At 34.0% G+C, this 24160-nt stretch overlaps 1 protein-coding gene and 1 non-coding gene across 5 annotated transcripts in view; one reads left to right on the forward strand and one right to left on the reverse strand.

Moving 5' to 3' along the window:
- The window catches only part of Cnot6l (CCR4-NOT transcription complex subunit 6 like), a 111073-nt gene extending 87987 nt beyond the window's left edge, over positions 1–23086 (forward strand). For 3 of the 4 annotated variants that reach the window (XM_074041932.1, XM_074041929.1, XM_074041930.1), the window contains exons 8-12: positions 498–652; positions 9038–9189; positions 12129–12356; positions 15056–15258; positions 20445–23086. In XM_074041932.1, coding sequence (XP_073898033.1) covers positions 498–652; positions 9038–9189; positions 12129–12356; positions 15056–15258; positions 20445–20657 — 951 coding nt within the window. In that variant the 3' untranslated portion in view covers positions 20658–23086. The remainder of the gene's footprint in view (positions 1–497; positions 653–9037; positions 9190–12128; positions 12357–15055; positions 15259–20444) is intronic. The other variant, XM_074041931.1, reaches the window with a different exon arrangement.
- Trnaf-aaa (transfer RNA phenylalanine (anticodon AAA)) lies at positions 5066–5138 on the reverse strand. Its single transcript has one exon. It is a non-coding gene; the product is annotated as a tRNA-Phe (tRNA).
- Positions 23087–24160: the final 1074 nt, after the last annotated feature.

Consider the following 24160-nt stretch of genomic DNA (forward strand, 5'->3'; position numbering starts at 1 on the left):
GTAACAGAGACCATTGGATGATCTGTATTCAGGTACCTGAACCTTTGTTAAAGTAGATTGTTTTATTTATAGATTATATGCTTCTCATTCTGGGGTATCATTACTTTCCACTATGATTCAGAAGAATAAGTAATTTAAAAAATTTCCTATTATGTAAAGTTTACTATTCCCTACCACCTAACCTATCATATGCTGTACATACTTTAATTACTAGTCTTGAGGAAGTGAAATAAATTGGAATGAATTCTGGGAGTCAAGAGACTGGAGATGTAATCCTACTCCTGTTATTAACTAGTTACATGAACATGAGAAAATCATGTCACCTTTCTGTTTCCTTCATGTTTAAATGCTACCATTGTCCAATGTAGTTGCTAGCAATAAGGTAAGGTAGATAATATCAGTTACATGAATTGCTTCAACTTAATCACACCGTACTCATAATGCTTAGTTTATTTATGCCTTAATCAATATAGATAACCAGTTTTCTTTCATCTCAGGAAGTAGAAACAGAGCAATACTTCACTCTCTTTCTGCCAGCATTGAAGGAGCGTGGATATGATGGATTTTTTTCTCCAAAGTCACGTGCCAAAATTATGTCTGAGCAGGAGAGAAAGCATGTGGACGGTTGTGCAATATTCTTCAAAACAGAAAAGTGAGTTAAGGAAACAAAGTACAATCATGTAAACTTCTTTTAATTATCACACATTTAAAAGTAGTCTTTGGTTTGAGCCTAAAATTAATGAAAAGCTAGAAAACAAGTGTTATGGAAGCTAAAACTGTTGTTAATTGTTTATTTATTAGGCTGCGTATTAGAAACAGTGATGCTTAGTAGATTGTTTTTTATTGTCATACTAGCAAATTTTAAGAGCTATAGACTTGTATATGGTCTTCTAATTTTCTAAAATATATTTTCACAAAGTAAAATATTAGTTTTTCTATGAAGTGAAAGTGGCACCTTTTAACATTTGTAATAATAAATAGTAGGAGTTTATTTGTGATTTTTTTTTTTTTTTGGTAGTTGGCCTTTTTCAGAATCATTCATTTCATCAACCTTTTCATCATTTTCCATTAACATTTCATGCATTTATTTAATCATTTATCCACTGTGTGTTTACTGAGCATTTGTGTTGTGACAAGTCCTGTGCTAGGCATGGTAGATAAGGCATAGTTCCTGGTTTCACTGAAAACTCAAGTCCATTAGGAAAAGATAGGCATATAGGACAAGCACAATATAATATGGTATACATAAGAGAGAATGTATAAATAGAAGAGAGGCACAGAATTTCTGGAAGTGGGAGTTAAAAGATTAAGACTGGGAGATGGAAAATAAATGTGAAAAGTCTGGTAGAGATTGAATCCTATGGCTAGTAATTTGTACTCGATACATTTGATAAGAAATCAGCTACTTATAGGTAAGTATTTACATCATATGACTGTTTTCCAGTATTCCTTACTTAACTCCCCAGTATAATGAAGCCAGGGAATATTATTCTGATACAGTCTTACCAGTAAACAGATTCAGTGATTTTGAAAGATATTTGGCCCACTTCTCATTTTTCTGTGCCTAATTTCTTTTCCATGAATTTTTAATAGAGATAATCTAATTTTGATTAATATTTGGTGTAAAACCCTATAGGTTTTGAGGTCAGACTAAACAAATCCTGTAATTTTTTATGGGTTTTAGAATAAGAATTGCTACTATATCTGTAGTGTATATTACATATCAGGCCCTTATTTATTTTTAAAAGCAACCCTAAGAAGTAGGTATACAACTATTTCTTCGTTTTGTTTTTTAAATAGGTGAAACCAAGGCACAAACTTCTTGAGTCACTTGCTTCTGTGTGCACAGAAGTCTGTCTAAATAGTCTGTGCTCTTAACCATTATAAAAAAATGCAATATTTAGGCTTTTTGTTTGAGCTTCCAGTATTACTTGTACCTCTTGTAAGGTTACCTCATTTGGAAAAATTGTCTTGAATTTGATATTTGTTACCTATCTTCATATACAAATTTCTCTGAAACACCATAACTTTAGCAACTGTAATCTAGGAAACTTTAAACACTGGGTATTTGTAAAATGATTCTTGAATTATTAAAAATGCTGTGAACTATTTAAGAAATGATTACATAGGAAATATTTAGATGCACCATCTGTTTTTCTTCCTTTCTTTAACTCAGGTTTTCCTAAATAGTAACATGAATTCTCCAGCAGATGAAGACTTGAATGTGATAAATTATTTCATTACACATCTTCTGCACTTCTTTCCTGGAATGGCAGGACTATACTCCTGTAATAGAATAAAACTACTCTCTTGTTCCAATACCAAATACTTATCCTTGTCACATTAGCTAACTATCCCATGCCCAACTATTTGGAATTTAACACTAAGCACACTATCCTGCCTTAATTCTCCAGATGGGAGAGATAACAGCACAGAGAAAAAAACCATGAATCCCAATGTTTCTCCTATTTACTTAGCTGTATTATCTTGAATGAATCACTCTTTCTGGATCTATTCTTTGTCTGTTCTTACCTTTTTACAATAATTTTTTGTTTTGTTTACAAAATGAACAAAGTCAAAAGATAAATATAGAAGAGTACTTTGATTCTTTGTAGGCATTCTCAAAGTCTCATTGCTCTCTAAACAAAGTGTATCTAATAATTTCTAATCCTCACTGATGACTGTTTCATCCTTCATGAAAAACTGGTTACAGAGTAAGCAATGATAAATAAAAAGTATAATAACTGCTATTTGTAGCAAAATACCCACCATGATTAAAGGCTAGAGGAAATATTGCTTAGTGAAGGCTAGGACACAGACTACCATATTCAGAGAAGTAGAACACAATAAAATATTTTAGTTTACTTTGGGGGGGCACTGAAGATCAGACTGAGGGCCTTCTGAAGAGCACATGCTCTACCACAGAGTTATATTCTCGCTCATCGAGTTTAATTTCAAAGAACTCAGAAGGTAACTTACAATTTGGCTGTAGCTTTTGAACATCCTTATAAACATCATTTTTTGATAATTATATGCATACAGACACCAGAAAAGAAAATTGTTATTGATAAGATGTTAGCAATCAACTTTTGCTTTGTCCTTGATCTCAAGTATTATCTGCTGTATAAAGCATTTTATAAATTACATACATGTATTTTTATATACATTATGTGTATAAAAACTGAGTTATAGGCAGACTTTTTTTTTTCCAACTCTGGATTTAAATCCTTTTTGCCATGATTTGTTCTATAGAACTTAACTTAGTTTAAATGGAGTCTCAGAGCCAGATACGCAACTTGAACATATCCAAAATAGGGAAAAGTGGAGGTGAAACTATGCCTAGATATTAGAATTACCTATTGTTTATGAGGTACTGATTGTCTGATAATGCTTTATTTTAAATCAAGGAGAAGAGGAAAAATGAGAACAGTAATTTATAACAGTTTGAAGAAGCAGCCTTTCATTATAGGACTGGGAACTTCAATTGTTATGACACTTAGTCCTTGCTTCCTATCTATCTTGCTTCCAGTCTCAGATGCCAGATAAGGCCAAGTCCTTGTTTTTTCTTCTTACATTGATACAGGTAGTTTTTTGTTGGGCAAAAGAGCATTCAAAGGTTATAGTATCATTCCACAATGTTAATAGTATCTTTTCAAAAATACTGTTGTTATATTCCCATCTCATTGGTCTGAGTTATGAATTTTCTCATCACAGATAGTAGTTACATTTAGAATTGGTCTGTGTGATCCTTTTAAAAATTAGGTTTTGATTTCTGGCTTCTAATGTTGACTGCCCATTACTTCAAGACGGACTGTAAAACTGGCTTTGCGCCATAGTTCCTTTACCTTTTAAATACAGATTATAATACAGTTTCATCTAACTTCAGAAGTTTCATCTGGGACTAAAACAATAAAGATTGTGGAAGTACTTTCATTGGTTAAAAGATCTATATCAATATACGACAGTGCTTATATACTTTTCTTCCCTATTTTTCCTAATCTGTCTTTTCTAGTTATCTTCTGTCACCCTTGTGATTAAAGGGACTCAAGGATATATTCTATAAAATTTTATACTAGTTATACAATAAGAACTGTTCGGTTTGGTTTTAAGATTGCAGAGATGTGATCCAGAAACGGGAGGTCTGAGTTAACTTTTGGGCAGTCGTACCATCTCCTTGACAGTGTGCTATGTTGTTCCTTTTCACTTATAAATAATTTTGGGGAGGAAGTATTACTTAAGTCCCATAGATTGTTGTAGTTGCTCACAGTTGGCATTTACTATTCTCTGGCATTAGTGTAGTCACATGACAGCCCATCAAATTACTTTTAGATGACTGGTTGTTTCTTTGTTGGAAGGCTAGTTTTGGACATGTTTTTGTACTAAAACATTCAACCTCAGAATCTTTCTTAATCATGTAAAGGGTTTTTTTTTTTATTTGTTTGGTTTTGGTCATGTCAATCTATACTATATGTCCTTTCTTGTATTTGATTTTTCAAAAAGGTTATTATACAGAGAATTCTTAGAATAAAATATCAGGAGTAATGCTTATAGCATAGTGTACCAGCCATAGAGAACAATACTAAATGAATTCTAAGTATTGGAAGAAAGACAAGTTTTAAGATTTAAATACTGAGACATGGTGCCTTGGATTAACAACTAAAAAATAACTATAAACCAATTCTTTTGGGTTTCTAAGTGTCGAGGAAGGCAGTGTTAGTTAAAATGAAATATGTACCCTGTTGAGGAAAACTAGTTTATTTTTCTATACTTTTTGAAGCCAAAGACACTAAGAAGATTAAAAGTTAGAAGTAAGCAGCATAGTCATAAATTACACTAGTGAAGAAAGTTGGAGACACTCATAAACTCAATAATTACATTTTGGATTCAGTTTAAAATAATTGGTTTTTTGTTGTTGTTGTTGTTGTTTTGTTTTTGGTGTGTGTTTCTGGTGGTTTGGGCATTGATCAGGGCCTTGAGCTTGCTAGGTACGTGCTCTACCACTTAAGTTTAAGTCATTGTGGGGTCAAATCCGCAGTCTTTTTTTGTTGTTGTTTTTTATTACTTTTGGTGGTACTGAGGTTTGAACTCAGGGCTTCATGCTTTTTAGGCAGGTACTCTACCACTTGAGCCACACCTCCAACTTCTTTATCTTTTGCTTTTGATCTGCAGTTGGATGCATGTGCTCACAGAGTATGTGACATTGGGTAAACAAAGAGCAGACACATTTCCTGAAGGGGTTGTCCATCTCCATGTGCAAATTAAGACCTAATATACTTGAGGAGTCTCTCACAGATCCTAATACAGAATAAATTTAATACAGAATAATGGATAACTTTTATTATTACTGAAAAAATACAGAATGCAATTAAATTACATTTAATTAAAGCTGGCAAGGATATTCAACATGTCAGAAAAAATGTTTCAAAGTGCTGTTAATATCTGAATGGGTAAACTAATAAACCTAAGCTAAAATGATACTTAACAGAAGTAAAGCCTGCTGTTCTTGGATTATGAGTAGAAATAAGAAAAATATGTTGGGATTGAAAATCAACTTGTAATACAAAATTTCTTAAGTGTAAGTACATCATTAGCTGATAGCAGAAGTAACTTAAACGCCCATCAGAATAGTAACATAATTAAATGCTTAAATTATGGTGACTCTTTCACAGTTTTTTTTTTTTTTTTAAGAGAGGGGGTCTTATTATGATTTCAGGCTGCCCTCAAACTTCTAGACCCAAGCAGTCATCCTGCCTTAGCCCACTAAGTAGCTGGGACAACAGGCATGCAGCATTGCACCTGGCTTAATTTAGTGTGAATTTATATAGTAGACCATAATATGATCATAAAAATTGATTTTGGAGAATAGTGTTATAGGGAAATATCTCTGACAGAATGTTCATTAGTGAAGCAAAACAGTATTAATTACATGGAAATATTTGTGTACATAGGTGTAGAAAAGAAACTGGGGAAATACATCAGTTCATTAATTAATTAATGGATGTATTGGCTATACTTTTAATTTTCTTTATATTTTTCCTTGTTTGCAAATCTCTACTGTACTTAATAAAACATTTTTTCCCACTTTTGTTTTTATGCACCTATAAATGGAGGACTGAGAAGATCTGGTTTAAGAGAGAAAAGACCTAAAAAGTTTTAGGTATACATTAGTTCCTGTGTGCCTTATAATTAATATGACTGTTTCCAAAGATCAACTTTAGTCTTTAACAAAAATAGTAAGACAGAATGACAGTAATTTATTTATGCCTATTTCTAAGTATTGTACTGTATTAGTTTGTTTTCCATTACTATAACAAAATACTTGAGGCTGGGTACTTCATAAAGAAAAGATATTTATTTACCTCGCAGTTTTGGAGGTTTAGGGGTATAGCACTCTGGTGAAGGCCTCAGGGTGTATAGCATCAATGTTAGCCTATAAGAGAAAAAGATCACATGGTGAAATAGGAAGTCAAAGAGAGGCTTGGGGAGAGGCCAGGTTTGCTCTTCTGTGACAGCCCTTTTGTGAAAACTAACCAGGGTCCCAAAAGAACTGACCTACCTTATCCTCTTGAGGAGACAGTGCATTCAGTGAGCCTTCAGTAGGCTCCCCCTCTTAAAGTTCCAGTATCTCTTGTATCATCATGAACAAAGCGTCTGGCACATGAATCCTTTGGGGACAAATCACGTCCAGACTGAGTATGCACCTTTAAGTAAACTTCTGCTCAAATCAGTCACTACTTTAACATTGTATATCATACAAAGAATTGACCATTTAGTTTTTGAAGACTTGGGGATAGAAGAGTATTTGACACCTATTGTCATATAAAGCGATGACACATGGAAGAAAATTAGATTTATTCCATATTCCTTTAAGGAAAAGATTGAAGTCTAGGTTTCAAAGGTGAAAATAGAAGAAAGATATAGGAAAGCAAATTTTAATTAGTGAAGACATTCCTAATCATTGGAGTTTTGTTCTAGTCCTTCCTCTCCCAAAATAGTGACCTGACACTGTAGAAGTACAATTATTCCAGTAATAACAATAATTTTATTAAACAGGACTTTTTAAACACTCTTGTAGAACTCTAGGTTCCTATAAATAAACCTTAGAAATACTGTGAATATTTAGAAGAGATCTCAAAACTTAAATACAAATAATTGAACTGTAATGAAATCACTGACGTGTTCCTAGTGTGCTGCTTAGTTAGCTTGCTTTGGTGCAAATTTCTGATTCATATTTCTGCTTGCCTATTTGGCTTTTCTGTGTATAAGACAAGTAATTTACTACTTACATCTGTGTATCTGTATGAATAAGGATTTTTATTAATACTTTGTAACCAAAACAAAATACAGAAATCAGTTGGATACTGAGACTGATTATGATTTATCATCTATACCTTCTGTTGTCACATTTTTACATTCATAAAACAGGTTGCTTTAAGTGACTTCTTCTAATATAGTAATGCTTTGATGTGTTTATAAAAATAGGGAATCACTAGAGATTTGAATTCTGAAGTGGAGAATGGTCACTCCTCTTTGTGGAATGTATTGTTAGTCTGCCCACTCATCTTTTTTTCTCCTGTGCTCATCCAAGCCGTCATTATCATTCAAAGAAGCTCAGAAACTTTGTAATTGGCCTCTTAATTTCCACTGGGCCCCTGTAATCTATTCTCCACGAAGCAGCTAATGTGATTTTAGAAAATCTAAATCAAATAATACCATGTTTTTGTTCAGAATTTTTAGTTGTTCCCCTTCCTCTCATCTTCAACATTGTTTCATACCTCTTTCCTTTCTTTTCTAACCCCTGAACTTACAAAACTGTTTGCTATTTCAGGACCTTTCACTTCTCCCTTCTACCTGAAATACTCTTAATTGCATTCTTTGCCTTGATTACTCTGCTCTTCCTATTTCAGCTTAAAGACCACCTCTTGACAGTAGAGCTTTAAAACTATCCCTTTTAAGGACTCTTTAGAAGTAGTCACATGACCAGACCCTTTACACTTCAAAGCACATCTGAGACATTCAGCATTGGAGCAGGAAGTGAAGTATTTCATCTAGTTTAGTATCCTGTGCCATAATAAGCTTTTAATATTTTTGTAGGGATATGTGCGTGGTTCTATTTGCAAAACTAGGAGAAAAATGGGGAGAGGGGCTGTTATAAGATCAAAGATGTCTTCTCTTAATAACCAGTGAAAGTTAGTGTGCTTCATAGATCTTGATCATTTATAAATATTTCACAACATTAATAAAATTGTCTAAAAGATGCTAAATTGCTTGACCAAGTTCACACTGCGATTACATGTTGGCTCTAGACTAATTCTGTTAAATCTTACAGTTCTGTAACCCCTAATAATTTGGCACTAACCAAAGGAAGTATTATTAGTGCAGAAACTATAATTACAGTCAGAGCCATTTGTTCATTTAACAGTGTGTTTCTATGAACACAAAATTGTAGTTTTCTAGTAAAGGCTAGTTGGAAAAAATCTGATACCCCTTAGCTGAGATAAAGGTTGCATTCCTTCATTTTCTTGACAAATTTCTTGATGTGATGGGAATAAAACTGTAAACAGCATAGATTTTATTCTGTTCTTACTGATTAGGTTGATGACTTAGTTAAGATTGTGTGTACCTTCAAATAGCTGACAATTCAAACATTAGTTTAAGCAAATGAAGGGAGTATAATGAAGAAGTGTAGAAATAGGCAGTCCAGAACTGGTTTAGCAGCTTCTCCATCCTTAGGTGGTTCTTTCCCCTTCTTGCTTTCTACTGCATGGTCACAAGGTGGTTGTTATTCTTCCAGGCACTAGCTAGAAGTGGCAAAGATGTATGTCATATTTGCTAGGTAAAACTACCAAGAAAATTTTTATAGAAACAAATTTCTTATGTCTCATTCATCAGAACTGTGCCATGTGGCCACTTAGAGCTAGAAAATAACAGATGATCAAGCTGTGTCTGTATTTCATGTCCCCTAAATGTTAAATGTCTTTTAGCATGACAGTCTAAGCACCTAAATCGTTGTTAAGTAACATATTGTACCTTTTAGATTTACGTTGGTGCAAAAGCATACAGTGGAATTTAATCAAGTAGCAATGGCTAATTCAGATGGATCTGAAGCTATGTTGAACAGAGTGATGACAAAAGATAACATTGGAGTTGCTGTGGTATTAGAGGTCCACAAAGAACTATTTGGAGCAGGTGAGTGCAATTTAAAATATTCTTACTAAAAGTAGACATCATCCCAAGTTTTCTTACCTCAAAGCACGTGAAGAGGATCTTACTATTGTTTATTGCAAAGTTATTTTCTTGTCTTTTGAGGAACTTTAAGGGAGGTGGACAGGAAAATAGTACTAATTGTATAAAGTATCATAAAGGACTAGACAAGGCAGTATGCAGTTTAGCCCCAGCTGTTTTGAAGTGGAGATCAGGAAGATCACTGTTAGAGGTAAAAAGTTAGACCCCTATCTCAACCAACAAGCTGGGCATGGTGCTGCACATTTATGAGCCCAGCTATGCATGAGGCATAGATAGGAGGATCACAGGACAGGTCAGCCCAGGCAAAAATGTGAGACCCTATATGAAAAATAACTAAAGCAAAAAAGGGCTGGGGGCATGGCTTAAGAGGTGGAGTACCTTCCTAACAAGTGTGAGGCCCTGAGTTCAAATCCTAGTAGTACCAAACAAAACAAAACAAAAGCACACACACATCAGATATTTCTTGGCATTTCCTGTTTATTTTATTTTTTTTTCTTTTTCTTTTTGGAATTTCTTGAGATTTTCTACAGTCTCTATCAGTCTTCTTTTACTTAATAGGTAATCTCTGTAGTCTTTTTAATATGCCATTAATTTTTAAATGTTCTTTAAAATAGGGAATATTTGGTTAAGTCAAATTTAGAAATTATAATGACTTGGTCCTCTTTGGCCATATTTTTAGCTTCTTGAATGCAAATCCTTTGTCTTTGAGCTTAAATACATGGCTTGTTTTCTTTAATTTCTTTGTTATATCTCAGTCATTATCAAGGTAAGAACAGGATCTTTTATCTCTGTGGTACTTGTCTTCTGTGTTTTAGATTATTTATAACTTCCTTCAGAGTCAGAAACTCATTATGTACTTTGTACTATCCAGATCTTTTGTTACCCTTTCTGCTTGCCTTGAGCATTTCATTGTATATTAGTTTATTTTTAGCATAAACAAGAAGAAGGTGAGGCCACATCGGGGCTCTGTTTCCCCTTGAATTTTTTGCAGAAGAAAATATTCTTGCCTTGATTAGTGGTTGAATTATTCAGGCTATGCATATTTTAATACTTCCCATTTCCCCCATTCTTCAGTGTATCTGTCACATCACAAAGTCAATCCTTGATATGAAACTTTGGATAGTCTTCTTTTTTAGCCTCTCCATTTAAATTTTATGTCATACCCAATCCCATTCTTCTTTTTGGTATAATAAAATTTTTTTCTCTTACCATTTTACTCTCCTTTTAATTTGCAGAAGAATAATTCTAAATTATACAGTGGATATTTCCACTTTCTAAGATAAGTATCTCTTGTCCTCCTAGAAGGGAAATTTAGTAATACAGAAAGTGCTAAAGACTCCTATGATGGAGCAAATTTTTTATATATAATATAGTGAATTTATGATCTATAACCAGAAGAAATGACTATGAAACTTGTATTCAAAAGAAGATAGCTGAGACGATTTTGGCTGCAAATACCTTATTATCAAAGGGCCTTTTGACTCCTGTCACATATGACAGATTACTTCAGTTACTTGTTTCTCTACATGAAGATAATTATAGTTTGGCAAATTAGAAGAAACTTAGCTTTACCAAAATAGCATACTTGGGAAAAACAGGTCTTTTTTTCTAGAGTTTATATTTCAATAGAAAAAATTTAAGAGACATTTCTAGAAAATTAACAGAAAAATTAAATTTGTTCACTTACATTCCAACAATCCAAAAGCATATAAATATAAAAAGAATCCTCTCATCCAAATCATATTCTGTAAGATAACTCTTGCTTATTTCTCTATACAGATCCAAACATATAGAATATATGCATATAGTTTTAAGTGAGGTCACCATGCATATTGAACTTTACACCTTGAATATTTTAGGGACATCTTTCTGTCAGCACATCTTAAGTTTAATTTTTAAAAGTGTTAATGTGCTATATTGTCCAACAATTGGAAAATACTGTTAATATCTGTTTTCAATAGAATTTTTAAAAGAAAATAATCTTAGAGATTTTGTAGTTACATATCTCATCTTCCAAATGAATCTTAATACTAAAACAGTAAGTTACTGATAGGCTCAGGACTACAATAAAATAATAATAAAGTCAGGTCTAAAAGACCCTTGATAACACACACTAATTTCCAGTTCTCACTTACTTTCTTTGGATGTGTGACAATTTGTTTGACTAGCAAATTTATTTTATTTTGTGTGGGTTAATATGATGATACTGACTTTTATTATTAACTTGTCACTGTTAAGATCATGAAATATAAGAGGATTAAGAACTTGACATTGAGAAGAATTTAAGGTTTTAATTAAGAATTTAAATTAAGATTTTCAAATAACTGAAAACCTGTCTCACTAGGTTACTGTGTTATTTAAATGGCAGAGGTATTTACAAGTGCTTTCAGATTTATGGTACTAAAACCAAACAGTGATTACATCAGTAATATAATTCCTAACAGGCATATAGAGTAGGGATCTGCAAAGTTCTTCTGTAAAGGTCTAGACAGATAGTAAACATTTTATGCTAGGTAGGTATACTATTCTAGATAGTAAATATTTTAAGACATACAGCCTTAACCACAGCCTATTTTGTAGAACACTTAAAAATGTAAAACTATGCCTTGCTCATGCAGGCTATACAGAAATGTGGTGACCCAGGTTTAGCCCATAGCCTGCCATTTGTCAGCTTGTTCTAGAAGAGTAATCCCCATATTATTATTGCTAGAATCTTGGCCCCTTTGGCTTCTAAGACTACTTGAGATTAAAATGAAAGGTATATATTAATGGAAAAGAAAAAATAATGGCCGTGGATCTCTTTGAGAAAACTTTCATGATATCACCTTTCTTGAAACTAAAAGCATAACTTTCTATATCTTTTTTATAATGTTTAAATTCAGGTATGAAGCCTATTCATGCTGCAGACAAACAGCTGCTTATAGTGGCAAATGCCCACATGCATTGGGATCCAGAGTATTCTGATGTGAAACTTATCCAGACCATGATGTTTGTCTCAGAGGTTAAAAACATTCTGGAGAAAGCCTCAAGTAGGCCTGGCAGCCCAACTGCAGATCCTAATTCCATCCCGCTGGTGCTATGTGCAGATCTTAACTCATTGCCAGATTCAGGTATTTATAACATTTCCTCCTTGCTTTTGATTTTGCTTTTAGTCTCAGATGAAAGGCCAGCTAGTTCCACTCTATTGAATGGAGAATTTCTCTTTTAAATTAGGGAATGTATCAATGAGAATTCCAGGAATGGGACATTGGGTAAATGAGGAAAGTTTAATAAAGAAACTATTTTCAAAGGTGTGGTCAGGCTTAAGGTAAACAAAACAATGCTGCAGTATAGTGCCACTAGGGGAGTTGGGCTGCTTTACCACAGAATTTAAAAAATCGTGGGAACTGTCTTCAGAACTTGGAAAAAGTAGTTATAGTTATAGGTGATACCCAGTAAAGCAATGGTGGCTTTGAATTGATTGAAAAGATTGGTGCTGGCCAAACTAACAAGAACAAAATCAGGGGGTAATATACCCCTTCCTCACTCTGTTCCTGTCTTTTGATCTCCTATCAGTTCTGCTCACTGACCAAATCCAACTAGAAGTTGGGGGGAGGGAGGCTCTGTAGTTACTGCAATAAAGATCAGCCTCCTGAGGTACAGAACACAGAAGAAAAGGGGAAGCCAGAAGTTATTCATCACAGGTAGTTATCTAGTTTAATAACTTTGACAAATTTTCAGTGAATTCATTAAATGGTATTTGAATACCCTTATTAGGTATAGAAGAATGACCAAAATTCTCCTAGGAGTTCATCTTACTTTTGACCTCCACTAAACTACTTTATGTCCAAACTTCTGTTGTTTTAGATCTTTTGTTATATTTAGGTTTTTGTTATTTAGATCTTTGTTATTTAGATCTGTTAACTCAGATCTCCATTTTAGATTCTAAATTTCAAATCTAAAATATGAAAGTATTGCTCTTTTGCTTTTATCAAAACACATTCTAAATTTTTTATATTATCATTATTTTTATTCAGTGTTAGGAATCAAACCCAGGGCCTTGTGCATTCAAGGCAAGCACTCTTGTCATTGAACTGCAGCTCAGGCCTCCATTAGGCTGTTTAAAATAATCACTCAGCATTAGTTATAAAATAAGCCAAATGCCTATACATGGAATACTCATAAAAGTTACCAAACTAAAAACATCTTTCTTTCCTTAACAAATACTGTAATCCTTGTTTGCAAATTTGTTTTCTAACCCCTAGACCAGCTGGCACCTTGACCACATCCTCCATTGTAATCCTTTTTTTTAAAATTGAATACTCTATAACTGCAAGTTTTTCTTCTATTTCATTTGAGTTCTTTAAGCCAATTAGCTGTCACTTGTTAGCACAGCACAGTGAGCTGACACTAAAACTGTACTTAAAGGGTTGGATCCTGTTTCTGCTTCTTACCAGCAATGCAGTCTTTGAACAATTTCTTCATTTTTAATAAGAGGATAATCATTTTATCCATGGGTATTAGTCAGGTTTTTGCATTGCTTTTACCCTAGATACCCTAGATAAGCAAATTAAGGGAGGAAGGATTTACTTTGGTTCATAGTTTCAGAAGTTTCCATGAGCAGAACAGTTCATACATGCCAGGAAGCAGAGCAAAGAGATGGCAATCCGGAAGGTCAGAGCAAATATAGTGCCCAAGGCATGACCCACTTCCTCCAGGTAGGACCACATCCTACCTTTCACCACCTCCTAGTAATGTCATCATATAAATCCATCAAGGGATGAATCCATTTATTAGGTCAGAGACCGCATGATCTAATCATCTCTGGAAATGCCATCACAGACACCTGCAGGTGTGCTTTTCTAATTTTCTAGCCATTTCATTCTAACCAAGTTACAATCAGAATTAATCATCACACCATCATAACCTCATTGAGTTGTTTGTGAGGTATAAATGTATAAAGCACTTAGTGCCTTGCTTATTGTAAATGATAGTTCCTTTTGAGATACTCACATTACTGATACTGTGTTCATTACATCTTGTTACCATTCCAGATCACAAACAGAAAGAGATGACTTTAATATTAGTGTTCACATATCATCATAAGAAAGCTTGTTATAATTTTTCATGTTTCCCAGTTTAGTGGAAACTTATGAACTCAGGGCCTCTACCACTTGAGTCACTCCACCGGCAAAACTACACTTTTTGTTTTTTTTAATGTTGCTGTTCCCTTCAACTTTCTAGACACTTCTAATATTTTTGGCTAAATGGTATACCTTTGGCATATAATGTTCTCTGTAGTGTCAAACTTTGAAAACTCTTGTTAGTTCAAAATGAAGACATACTGTCTGACATTTGATATTGAAATGTTAAAGATCCAAAATCTCTTTTTGTTGTAAATGATTTTTTATTTTGTATGCTATATTTACATAGTCCCAAAGTTGTTGACTGATCATATAGAATGGTAAATACTAAAGAGGAAGTGGTTTAGAATAATACTCCAAAAAGGCTTAAGGTCAAGGCCTTCCTGGTGAATGCAACCTCTTAAGTCCTAAAGTCATCCAAGCCTAAAGAATCACCAAGAAACTGAAGATATTCTTAGGTGATCCTGATACTTTGTTCTGAAATAGGCAAATAACATTCAATTTGGTTGAATCATATGATATTGCAGATTTTTTAAACAACAAAAAAGCAATTTCATGAGACTCAACCTAATAAAACCACTCTGAATCTGGTGCATCTGTGTCACAGGAGGAGTGTTAGCTGTCAAACCTACCATTTAACCTAGATTAAATATTAAATGTGAGTGTTCCTTTCTTTATTCTACTAGGTGTTGTGGAATATTTAAGCAATGGAGGAGTAGCTGACAACCATAAAGACTTCAAGGAACTAAGGTACAATGAGTGTCTTATGAACTTCAGCTGCAATGGAAAGAATGGAAGCTCAGAAGGGAGAATCACACATGGCTTCCAACTTAAGAGCGCCTATGAAAATAACTTGATGCCTTATACCAATTACACCTTTGATTTCAAAGTGAGTAACAGTTTCTGGGCTGGCACAGAAATTATTTCAAATGTAAGCATGTGACAAAGAAGAGTATAAATTCTTTACTCATGATTAATTATATAATCTTTAAGAATTACATTGTAAGAACGTTTGTAAATGTCACAGTGTACCCCCACCCAGCACAACAATAAAAAAAAATGAGATTCTCAAAATATCTAGTCTAACCATATACCTAAACATTAGAATTTTGTTATATTTTGTGATTTTTATTGGTTTCTTGAGAATTGTTTTTAAGCCTTCATTTGTTCAAGTTTCAAATAACACAGATAAAAACAAATACTTCTAAAATGCTTACTCTGTGTCAGGTATTGTTTAAAGCACTTGGGTATGTATCCTAGCCAATCCATTTCATCCTAATTTTTGGCAAGATCCCAAGTAACGAGCACTTACTGTAGATAAACTCACCTTGAATGAATTTTTATTGTGAATTTTTTCTTAGTACCTTTCCATTGATATTTCTGGTTTTCTTTTAGGGAAAAGGTGGTTGTACTTAATATCTATCGTGTATTCATTTAATCGTTCTAATTTTCCCATATTCCAGTTTTAAATTTCTTTCCCATTGCCTTTTTTTTTAATCACTCTGTCTACCTGTAGCTCTTCTATTTTACCTCTATTTGACTTTCATTTCAAGCATTTACACTAATATCTTATTCTATTCTGAAGTAATACAGATGTTAGAAAGCTGGTATAAGACACCTAGAGAAGGAAAAATTATGAAATATAGGCCCTTTTACATCTGCGATAACCTTTTTACAGTTTGAGCGTTTGTTTGTTCCTTTGTAAGAAAGAAGTAAGAGGAGGAAGAAAGGCGATCCAAGTATTGATGCTATCAATCAGCTTTTGTCATCCAGAAATGGGAAGCAGAATTACTTAGAAGTTGAAATTAATTTAGTATTTTTTCTATTAAAGTAGATAATTTTATCCCATTCATTTTGTTCATCACTTGTATGCAGTGATGTGCTGGTACATATTTAACAACTAGCTTTCTGGGAAAAAAGAAGCTCTTGTAGTGTTGCTGACTTTTGTGGTTTAAGTACTTTTCCAGTCTCCCAGCATGACAAGTTTGAGCACAGTGTTGGAAAGGGGTGCTCTGAAAATTAGTACTGTCTGCCTGTAGCATACCATTGTTTTGTGTAAGCTTAAACACCCACCTCTATGCTTAATTGTATGCAGATTACTATGGACTAAATCCTATCCTTGAACTATAGTGATATGTAATACACCTGCAACATAACTCAGAAAACCTGTAATAAAAGTTGCCCTAAATAAGTATTCAGTAATTCTACAACCATTGTTATTTTGGTATGTTAGTAGGTAAAAGAAAATAGACATTATTTCTTGCTTTTTAAAAGGTTACTTTTTCCTTGTCCCTTATGGACAAAATTTGGCACTTTAATTTGACACAAGGTATAGCAGAAAAACAAAATTTGGCACTTTAATCTCAAGCTGTCTTCCTTCATCATCTGAATTGGTCTAAAGTTCTTTGTTGATGTTTCTTCCGAATATCTTACTTGTGTTAATAATTGAGTAAAATATCTTAGTGGATTATTTACATTATCCAAAGAAGTACAGTTAACCAGAAATACCTGGCTCAGGGAGTGTTCTATGCTTGGATATATTGAATGAGATCAGATGGACAGTGTTAGAAATCGGTGGATTGAGAAACATATATGGGAAGATAAATGGGCTGACTGGATGGAATGGGGCAATAAAGATGACTAGAGAATGAACTAACTAGAGAGGATTGAGCATTTAAACCAATTAACAGCAAACTTTTCAGGTTTATACACAGTATTTTATATAATAATTTGAAGGCAGTCCGTAAAAAAGGATAGGTAACATCAGCTATAAAGTAACAATGTGATCAGCATCAAATACAGATCTCAACACAGTATCCTGACATTTTATCAGTGGGATACTGTTAGTTTTGTTTACTTGGGTTAGCATTTGTTTACTTTCTTGGTCATTGGATAAGTGATTTTTACAATTCAGAGTTATTTAATCTAGCACTGGTTTGGAGTGAATTGAAAGATAAACAGAATTACTACTTTCTCAACATTACTTGCAGACAGGTGAATTTAATAAGCAGCTTAATTCATTTTTTAAATTATATTGTTGCACTAGGGGTACATTTTGATTTTTACAAAAGTGCTTACAATATATCTTAGTTAAACTTACCTCCTCTGTCATTCTCCTTTATCCTCACTCTCCCATTCTTAGAGTAGTTTCAGCAGGTCTCGTTTTTCCATCTTCATGCATGAGTACGTGGAGTAGATAATATTTCCACTACACTCATCTTTCTACCCCTTTCCTTTTACCCTCCCTCTTCCACTGGTGTACCAGTCCCTAGACAGGACCTGTTTTACCTTCCTCTGTTTTTCAAGAAGATACAGTTTTGTTTGTTTAAGATAGCTATACAAGGAATTTCATTACGACATTTCCATGTATAGATGTATTATATCCCCAATTGATTCATCTCTTCCGTTTTTCTCTTTTCTACCTTTGTGCCCTTTCTTAAGGTGATTTCAACAGGTTTAAAAATTCTATGTTCATTCTTGTTTAGAAAGCACATCATCTATATTCACCTTCTTTACTTCCTTTTTGACTCTCTCCCTTTCTGTTAGTGCCCTGCCCTTCGCATGACCTGTTTTTCATTCCTGTCCTTCATGTTTTTGGTGTCTGTTGTTCAGTGGGATTTTTGCCTTGGTATTATATGTGTACATGCATTGCATTTAAGTCAATGTAACCCCTCTTCACTACACCTCCTTGCCCTTTCCCCCATCCTGTGTTGTTTGTTTTCAGCATAAACAGCTTAATTCAAATCTGCTTCTGCCCCTCACCCTCTTCCACCTTTAGTTTAAAGGTTTAAATCATTTCATGAAGAAAGGAAGGACATCTTTCCTACTATGTCAAGTAAAGTTTTTCTCCTGTGCAATCTATATTACAAAGTTTGGCATAATTCTAGCTCATAAACTATTTTCACTTTTTCCTCGAGTTCTATAGACTTATACAGTGCAGTCTTAACTAACATACAGACATACAGACTATAATGTGGGAAAATACAGTCTTTTAAGAAAGAAACTTTGAACAAAAAGTTGGCTAAGAATCATTAACCTATGACATGCTTTGTGAATATGATCAAAGCTAAGAATCCTCCCCACATAGGCATATGTACAAATAGTTGGGTAAATTCAAAGACATTGCCTTGTCAAGAATTTTGATAAGAACTTTTATGCTGGATGTTTCTAATCAAGAAAAGAAGTACCAGTGATGCCTCCAATTAAATACATCTTTCTGGAGTGTTTAACATCTATCTTGGGACCCACATTTGTAAAGATTTCTATTACTAGCAGCTGATTGCATGATGGCGCTCAAAGTGATATAGGAGGCTTTATTCAATATCCACAATTGAGATTATTTCATTTATTTATTTATTTTTTCCATTTCTTATTTTGGCAGTACTAGAGATTGAACCTGGGGCCTCAAGCATGTTAGGCGAATATTTTACCGCTCAAGCCATGCCCCCAGCCTTTTTTGTTTTGGTTTATTTTTCAGATAGAGTCTTATGCTTTTTACCTAGTGCAGGCCTCAGACCACAATCCTCCTGCCTCAGAACAGAATCCTCCTACCTCTGCCTCCCGTGTAGCTGAGATAAGACAACTTGTTGTTGAGGTAGAGTCTTGCTGCCTTTGTGCTTGAGCTGGCCTCAAACTCAAGATCCTCATACCTTTGCCTCTCATGTGGCTTTGATTATAGGCTTGAACCACCATGCCTGGCTTTGTTTACTTTTTTGAGAGTATTTCTTTTGTGTTTGGGTGATATAAAAGGAACTCTCAAAGGGGAGGTCAAACCATCTCACCTTTGTAAATTCTTTTCCTTAAATACCCTTGAAAAACTAGACATTAAACAAAATAAAGGAATAATACCTTTCAGTCATATAATTTCTTAACTATTTGAACTTGGAGTATTAGTGACAGAAGTCCTTCCCTGGACTCAAGTAAGTTCCTTGATTTTGGTACTTTGGCCTTGGCCATATGAAAATTGGCAAACTGAAATATGCTTTCCAAAATTTCAGAACATAAAAGAATTTTTATTAATTTTTTTCTTAGTAGCCCATTTCATCATGATTCCAATTAAAGTACGGATAAATTCATTTTGCATAGTATTTGTAAGTAGGTACTTCCAGCCACATGTGATTATGCTCATCTGTTATTCTAGCACTTAGGAGGCAAAGGATTGTGAGTTTGAGGCCAGCATGGGCTACATAGTAAAACCCTGTCTTAATTTAAAAAAAAAAGAAAGTACTTCCACGTGTAGAAATAGTTCTCGCTCCTTGGATTTATGTTCTCTTGACTTAGACAAGAACTACATAGGAAGATACTTGACTTTTCTATCTTGTATATATACATAGCCTGGGACAATCAAGGAGCACTGGTTTTGAGATTTACTGATCAGACAGATCATCTAGCTCTGAGAGATACAACTGATCTGTTTGGGTCCCTACTTAGTGTCCTTAATTAAGTGACAAGGAAATCCAGAATTTACAGTATAACAGAATTTGTGAAAATGAGTATTTTAAACTAAAGAACAAGTTAGGACAGTTAAATCATGTGTAGTAGCTTACATACATAAAGGAAATGTGGAAAAACAGCTAGGATAAGCAAATCTGAAGACATGCTTTATGATGGCTTTGTTCAAGTATGTTTGAATATCTTGTACGAATAATTAAAAATCCTGGTTCTCATTAAAAATTTTGAGTCATATCTGTTCTTTAACTATATGTTTATATAAATATCCTTCTACTTATTGTAACTGATAGGATGATTTCCAAAGTATTTATACCCATATGTTAGATTTAACTAAACCAAGCAGGCCTATCCTAAAGATGCCTAGACATAATTTGATGTTCAGCTTCTCAGTTTATGACTTATGCACAAATGCAAGGTGTCAGTGGGATGCCATGTTTTCCCTACTGAGCTACCTTTATTTCATACAATACCCATTGAAGATTTGAGCTTATTTAACCTATAGTCAATCTAACAGGTTCCAGAAGTACAGGTAACTTACTTGGCTTTTTACAAATTATGGAGTGTTGTTTATATAGCTTTTTTTTCTAAGTACATATTTTTCTCTTTTTTCCCCCCAATCTCCAGGGTGTGATTGACTACATTTTCTATTCCAAGACTCATATGAACGTGCTTGGTGTCCTGGGGCCTTTAGATCCTCAATGGCTGGTTGAGAACAACATCACTGGGTGTCCACACCCTCACATCCCTTCAGACCACTTCTCACTGTTAACACAACTTGAACTCCACCCTGCACTCCTGCCTCTTGTCAATGGTGTTCACTTACCTAATCGGAGGTAGTGGAGTACTGCCCTGCAAAGGCAGGGATCTGTTGCTATGGACCTGTACAGTTGTAAATCAAAGTATGTAGGAGTGAAGTATGGCTGTGTTTAAGCTGCTTCTTCAGGTTCCTTTCATTATGTGTTTGCCATAAGACTTTGTACGTTTTTGTGCATATTGATATCATTTGGCACTAGGGCTGGAACCAAAGTATTACTGTCTACCCAAAATTTTAATTTAACATGTTTTTAAATTGGACTTTCTTCATATTATATTAGGAGCCAGCATTCATAATTGGTAAATCACTAGTTTGAGCCACAACAACAGTGTATTTGTTTTTAGGAAACAAATATATTCTTCTGAATGGTTTCAAATTGAGCCAGTCAGTTTTGTAAAAAGCAATTTTTTAAAAACTATAAATATAAGGTTTTAAATTGAATGACGGCATGCTTGCAGAGAAAACTTTCTTGAATTTGTTTTCCTTTATAAAAAACTGATTTTGGCCCCCCCCCCAATTTATTTGCACATTAACAAAGCACTTAAATTTGCTTGATCTGTACATAGATAAGATATAGCCACTGGCCATAATAAAATTTGAGAAATTAAAATGATTGCACAATAGGCTTTCAAGACCAAGTATTTAATAGCACATGATAGTTTGTTGGCGAATGTTATTTTGTTTGAGGAATCATTCTCTCCCCCTCACACCATCCCATTAGTTATAATCTTTTTCAAAGTGTTGTAAGCCTGACTCTCCAGTTTATTTGTAGGGAAATAGCAGATGTAAACTGCCATACATCTTGAAAATAGGATTTGGTATGTGTAGGATGCCCACAGAATTAATGGCTGGTATGTCTCATTATTCCTGTCTAGCCTTCTTTTCTGACTGGTTGTACCAGAAAAAGGATCTGCTCTGTTTCGTTTTTACCACTATAGTCAAAGTTTAAAAAAAAAATGTTGAATGAAAAGGCCCTGATTAAAGTTTCAGAAAGGGAAAGCCATACAAGTATTTTATGTGTCTGTAGGTTGTCTTTTGGTTTTGTTTTTTTCAGGTAACAATGGAAAGGAGGAGAGAGGACAGGTTTGATGTACCAGTTTAAAACCTTTATCATTTGTCCTGACTCTAGCTGCCAAATGGCCATCGTATGCTTTTAATCTTTGTTTCCATTGTCTGTTAGGGTTGAATTAAGAAGCTACTGGTTTATTCCCAACTGTTGATGCCTTTAGATATGTTGGAATCCTGGATTTTTTTTTTTTTTTTGGAATTTTTTGCCCAGGAGGAGCCATTTGAAAATCTGTGATTCAAGAGGCAGTGAGCGTACCATTTTGTGGGGGGGGGAAATTCGTTGGCTACTTGATGTTAATTATGGCACAGTAACAGGAAAAGGTTGTGTCTGTGTTTTTAAGTTTTTCTTTATTCTGCTTTTTTGCTGCTATAAGAGTTTTCTGAAATTTATATTTTAAACTTTTCATGCACTTTACTGTTTCTAGTCTCAAAATGTGATATTTTTAATAAACAAGAAATTTTCCATATGTGAATGAAATTTTAAAAGAAAATAGCCTATATTTGTGTCTCACTAATATATAAAGTACAAGTCAAATTTAAATTATTTAATTAGTTTTAAATATAACCAATTTGTCTCCTCTTTCAAACCTGACATCTTAGGCTGTTTTATTAGTCTTAAATGATGCATTTCCTTTGGTCATTTTATACTAATTTTTCCATGGTAAATTAATCAGGCTATATAAAATATTTCCCCTGAAGGGTAAGTGTAGTGGGATGAGGGTGGTGGGATGATGTATTATCACATAGGATTGCATCAGAAGGGTTCTGTAAAGCCTAAACTCTCTTTTTAAAGTGCCTAGTGATAGAGGCATTGTTTGTCATCTATTAAAATTGGAATGTCATTGTAGTTCAGTGAAGTTTGATGTAAATAAAATATTCTTTTAAAAATGTTTAAGTACCAGAATGAACATATAAACAAAAAGAAACAACCCTTAAGATGACAGATTTTCCTCAACATGCAGGTATCCCTTCTTATATACCTCAAGCATCCAACATCTAGCCATGCAAATTGATTACCTGAAGCATAGTACTGGAAAGTAGAATAGCATGAAAAACTTAATTTTGTGGACATTACCTTTTTTTGTAATCAGCTACTGTATGTTTTATTTTAGATCTTTTGTTTTGGGTGGGTTTTCTGCTCTGGAGGTATATGCACTAACAAAACATTTTCCTCCTTTCATATACGCATGTTAATTAGCAATGTGAGCAATATTTCATACCATACTTCACTCCCGATATTTTTTGAGATGTTTGTATAAAATGGAATTTAAAGTTCACTTATGATTGTATATGAACCACAGAGGAGCCCATTTATTAATAAAAAACTTTTTAATAGTTAAATGTAGAGGGAAAAAAATAAAAAAAAATTGGGAAACATTGTAAACAGCTTAAGTTTATTTTGTGTATGATTGAGGCACTCTGTTGCAGAAGGATGTGTAATTGGGTTCTCTCTGCTTCCCAATGCACTCCTTCAAACTATTCATCATCCTGTGTATTTTAAATGTGGTTTTAGTAAATGTTGGTAGTAGCTCTGTTGAAGTAGGTAATTGTGTTATGTTTTGGGTGGCACACACACTTGGGGCATGGTAACCCAAATTCATGTGCACGGTTTCTCTTTATTTAGCCCACTGCCCAAATTTCACACACCCTTCACCCTTCACCCTTTGTTCCCTTTGTAAAAGGAGTGGTACCTGCTTTGAGCTGCCAATTCAGATGATCAGAAATGCTGCTCTCCTCAGCATTGTCTTGTTAAAATGCATGCCATTTGGAACTTTGGCATTAAGAAGCCAAAAAGGAAGAGGTGAATGACATAATGTTCAATGAAAGTAAAATATATATATATGCTCATATACTTTCTAGTTCTCAGAATAAGTTAATAAGCTTTATGCCATTGCACTGTTGCATATTTTATCTGAAGATAAAAGAAAATTTGGGCATTTTTAGATTGTGATGTGGTTTATTTTAAACTGTTCTATATGATTCTGATATTTATCTAAGAACTGGAGTGTTCTTTAAATTTATTAAAACAGTGTTGTTTGAGGAAGGGAAAACTGCACTGTTTGCCATTATAACAAGTGCATGTCAAGTCACCCACTCTCAGGCATCAGTATCGCCTCATAGCTTTACATGTTTGATGGGGAATATTGCAGCATCCTCAGGACTGACATTTGGAAAAGGCTCAAATCCACTTACTGCTCCTTGCTTGTTGACTTTGTTTTAAAATATTGTGCCTGGTGTCAACTTTTAAGCAACAGCACTGCCTAAAAGCAAGCAGAGAACAGAATCCCAGCACCATCCTATAGGCAACTTTTTAGAATTCAGATATAGTAAATCTGTTCAAGATTTATGATGTTTTATGTAAAAAAAAATTTTGTACAACATAGCTGAATATTTTTTGTTTCATTTCTTTGATGTAAGGCATGTGAACATTCATTTGAATATCACATGTTAAAGTCAG

Source organism: Castor canadensis, chromosome 9 (assembly GCF_047511655.1).
Source record: "Castor canadensis chromosome 9, mCasCan1.hap1v2, whole genome shotgun sequence".
Classification (NCBI taxonomy): domain Eukaryota; kingdom Metazoa; phylum Chordata; class Mammalia; order Rodentia; family Castoridae; genus Castor; species Castor canadensis.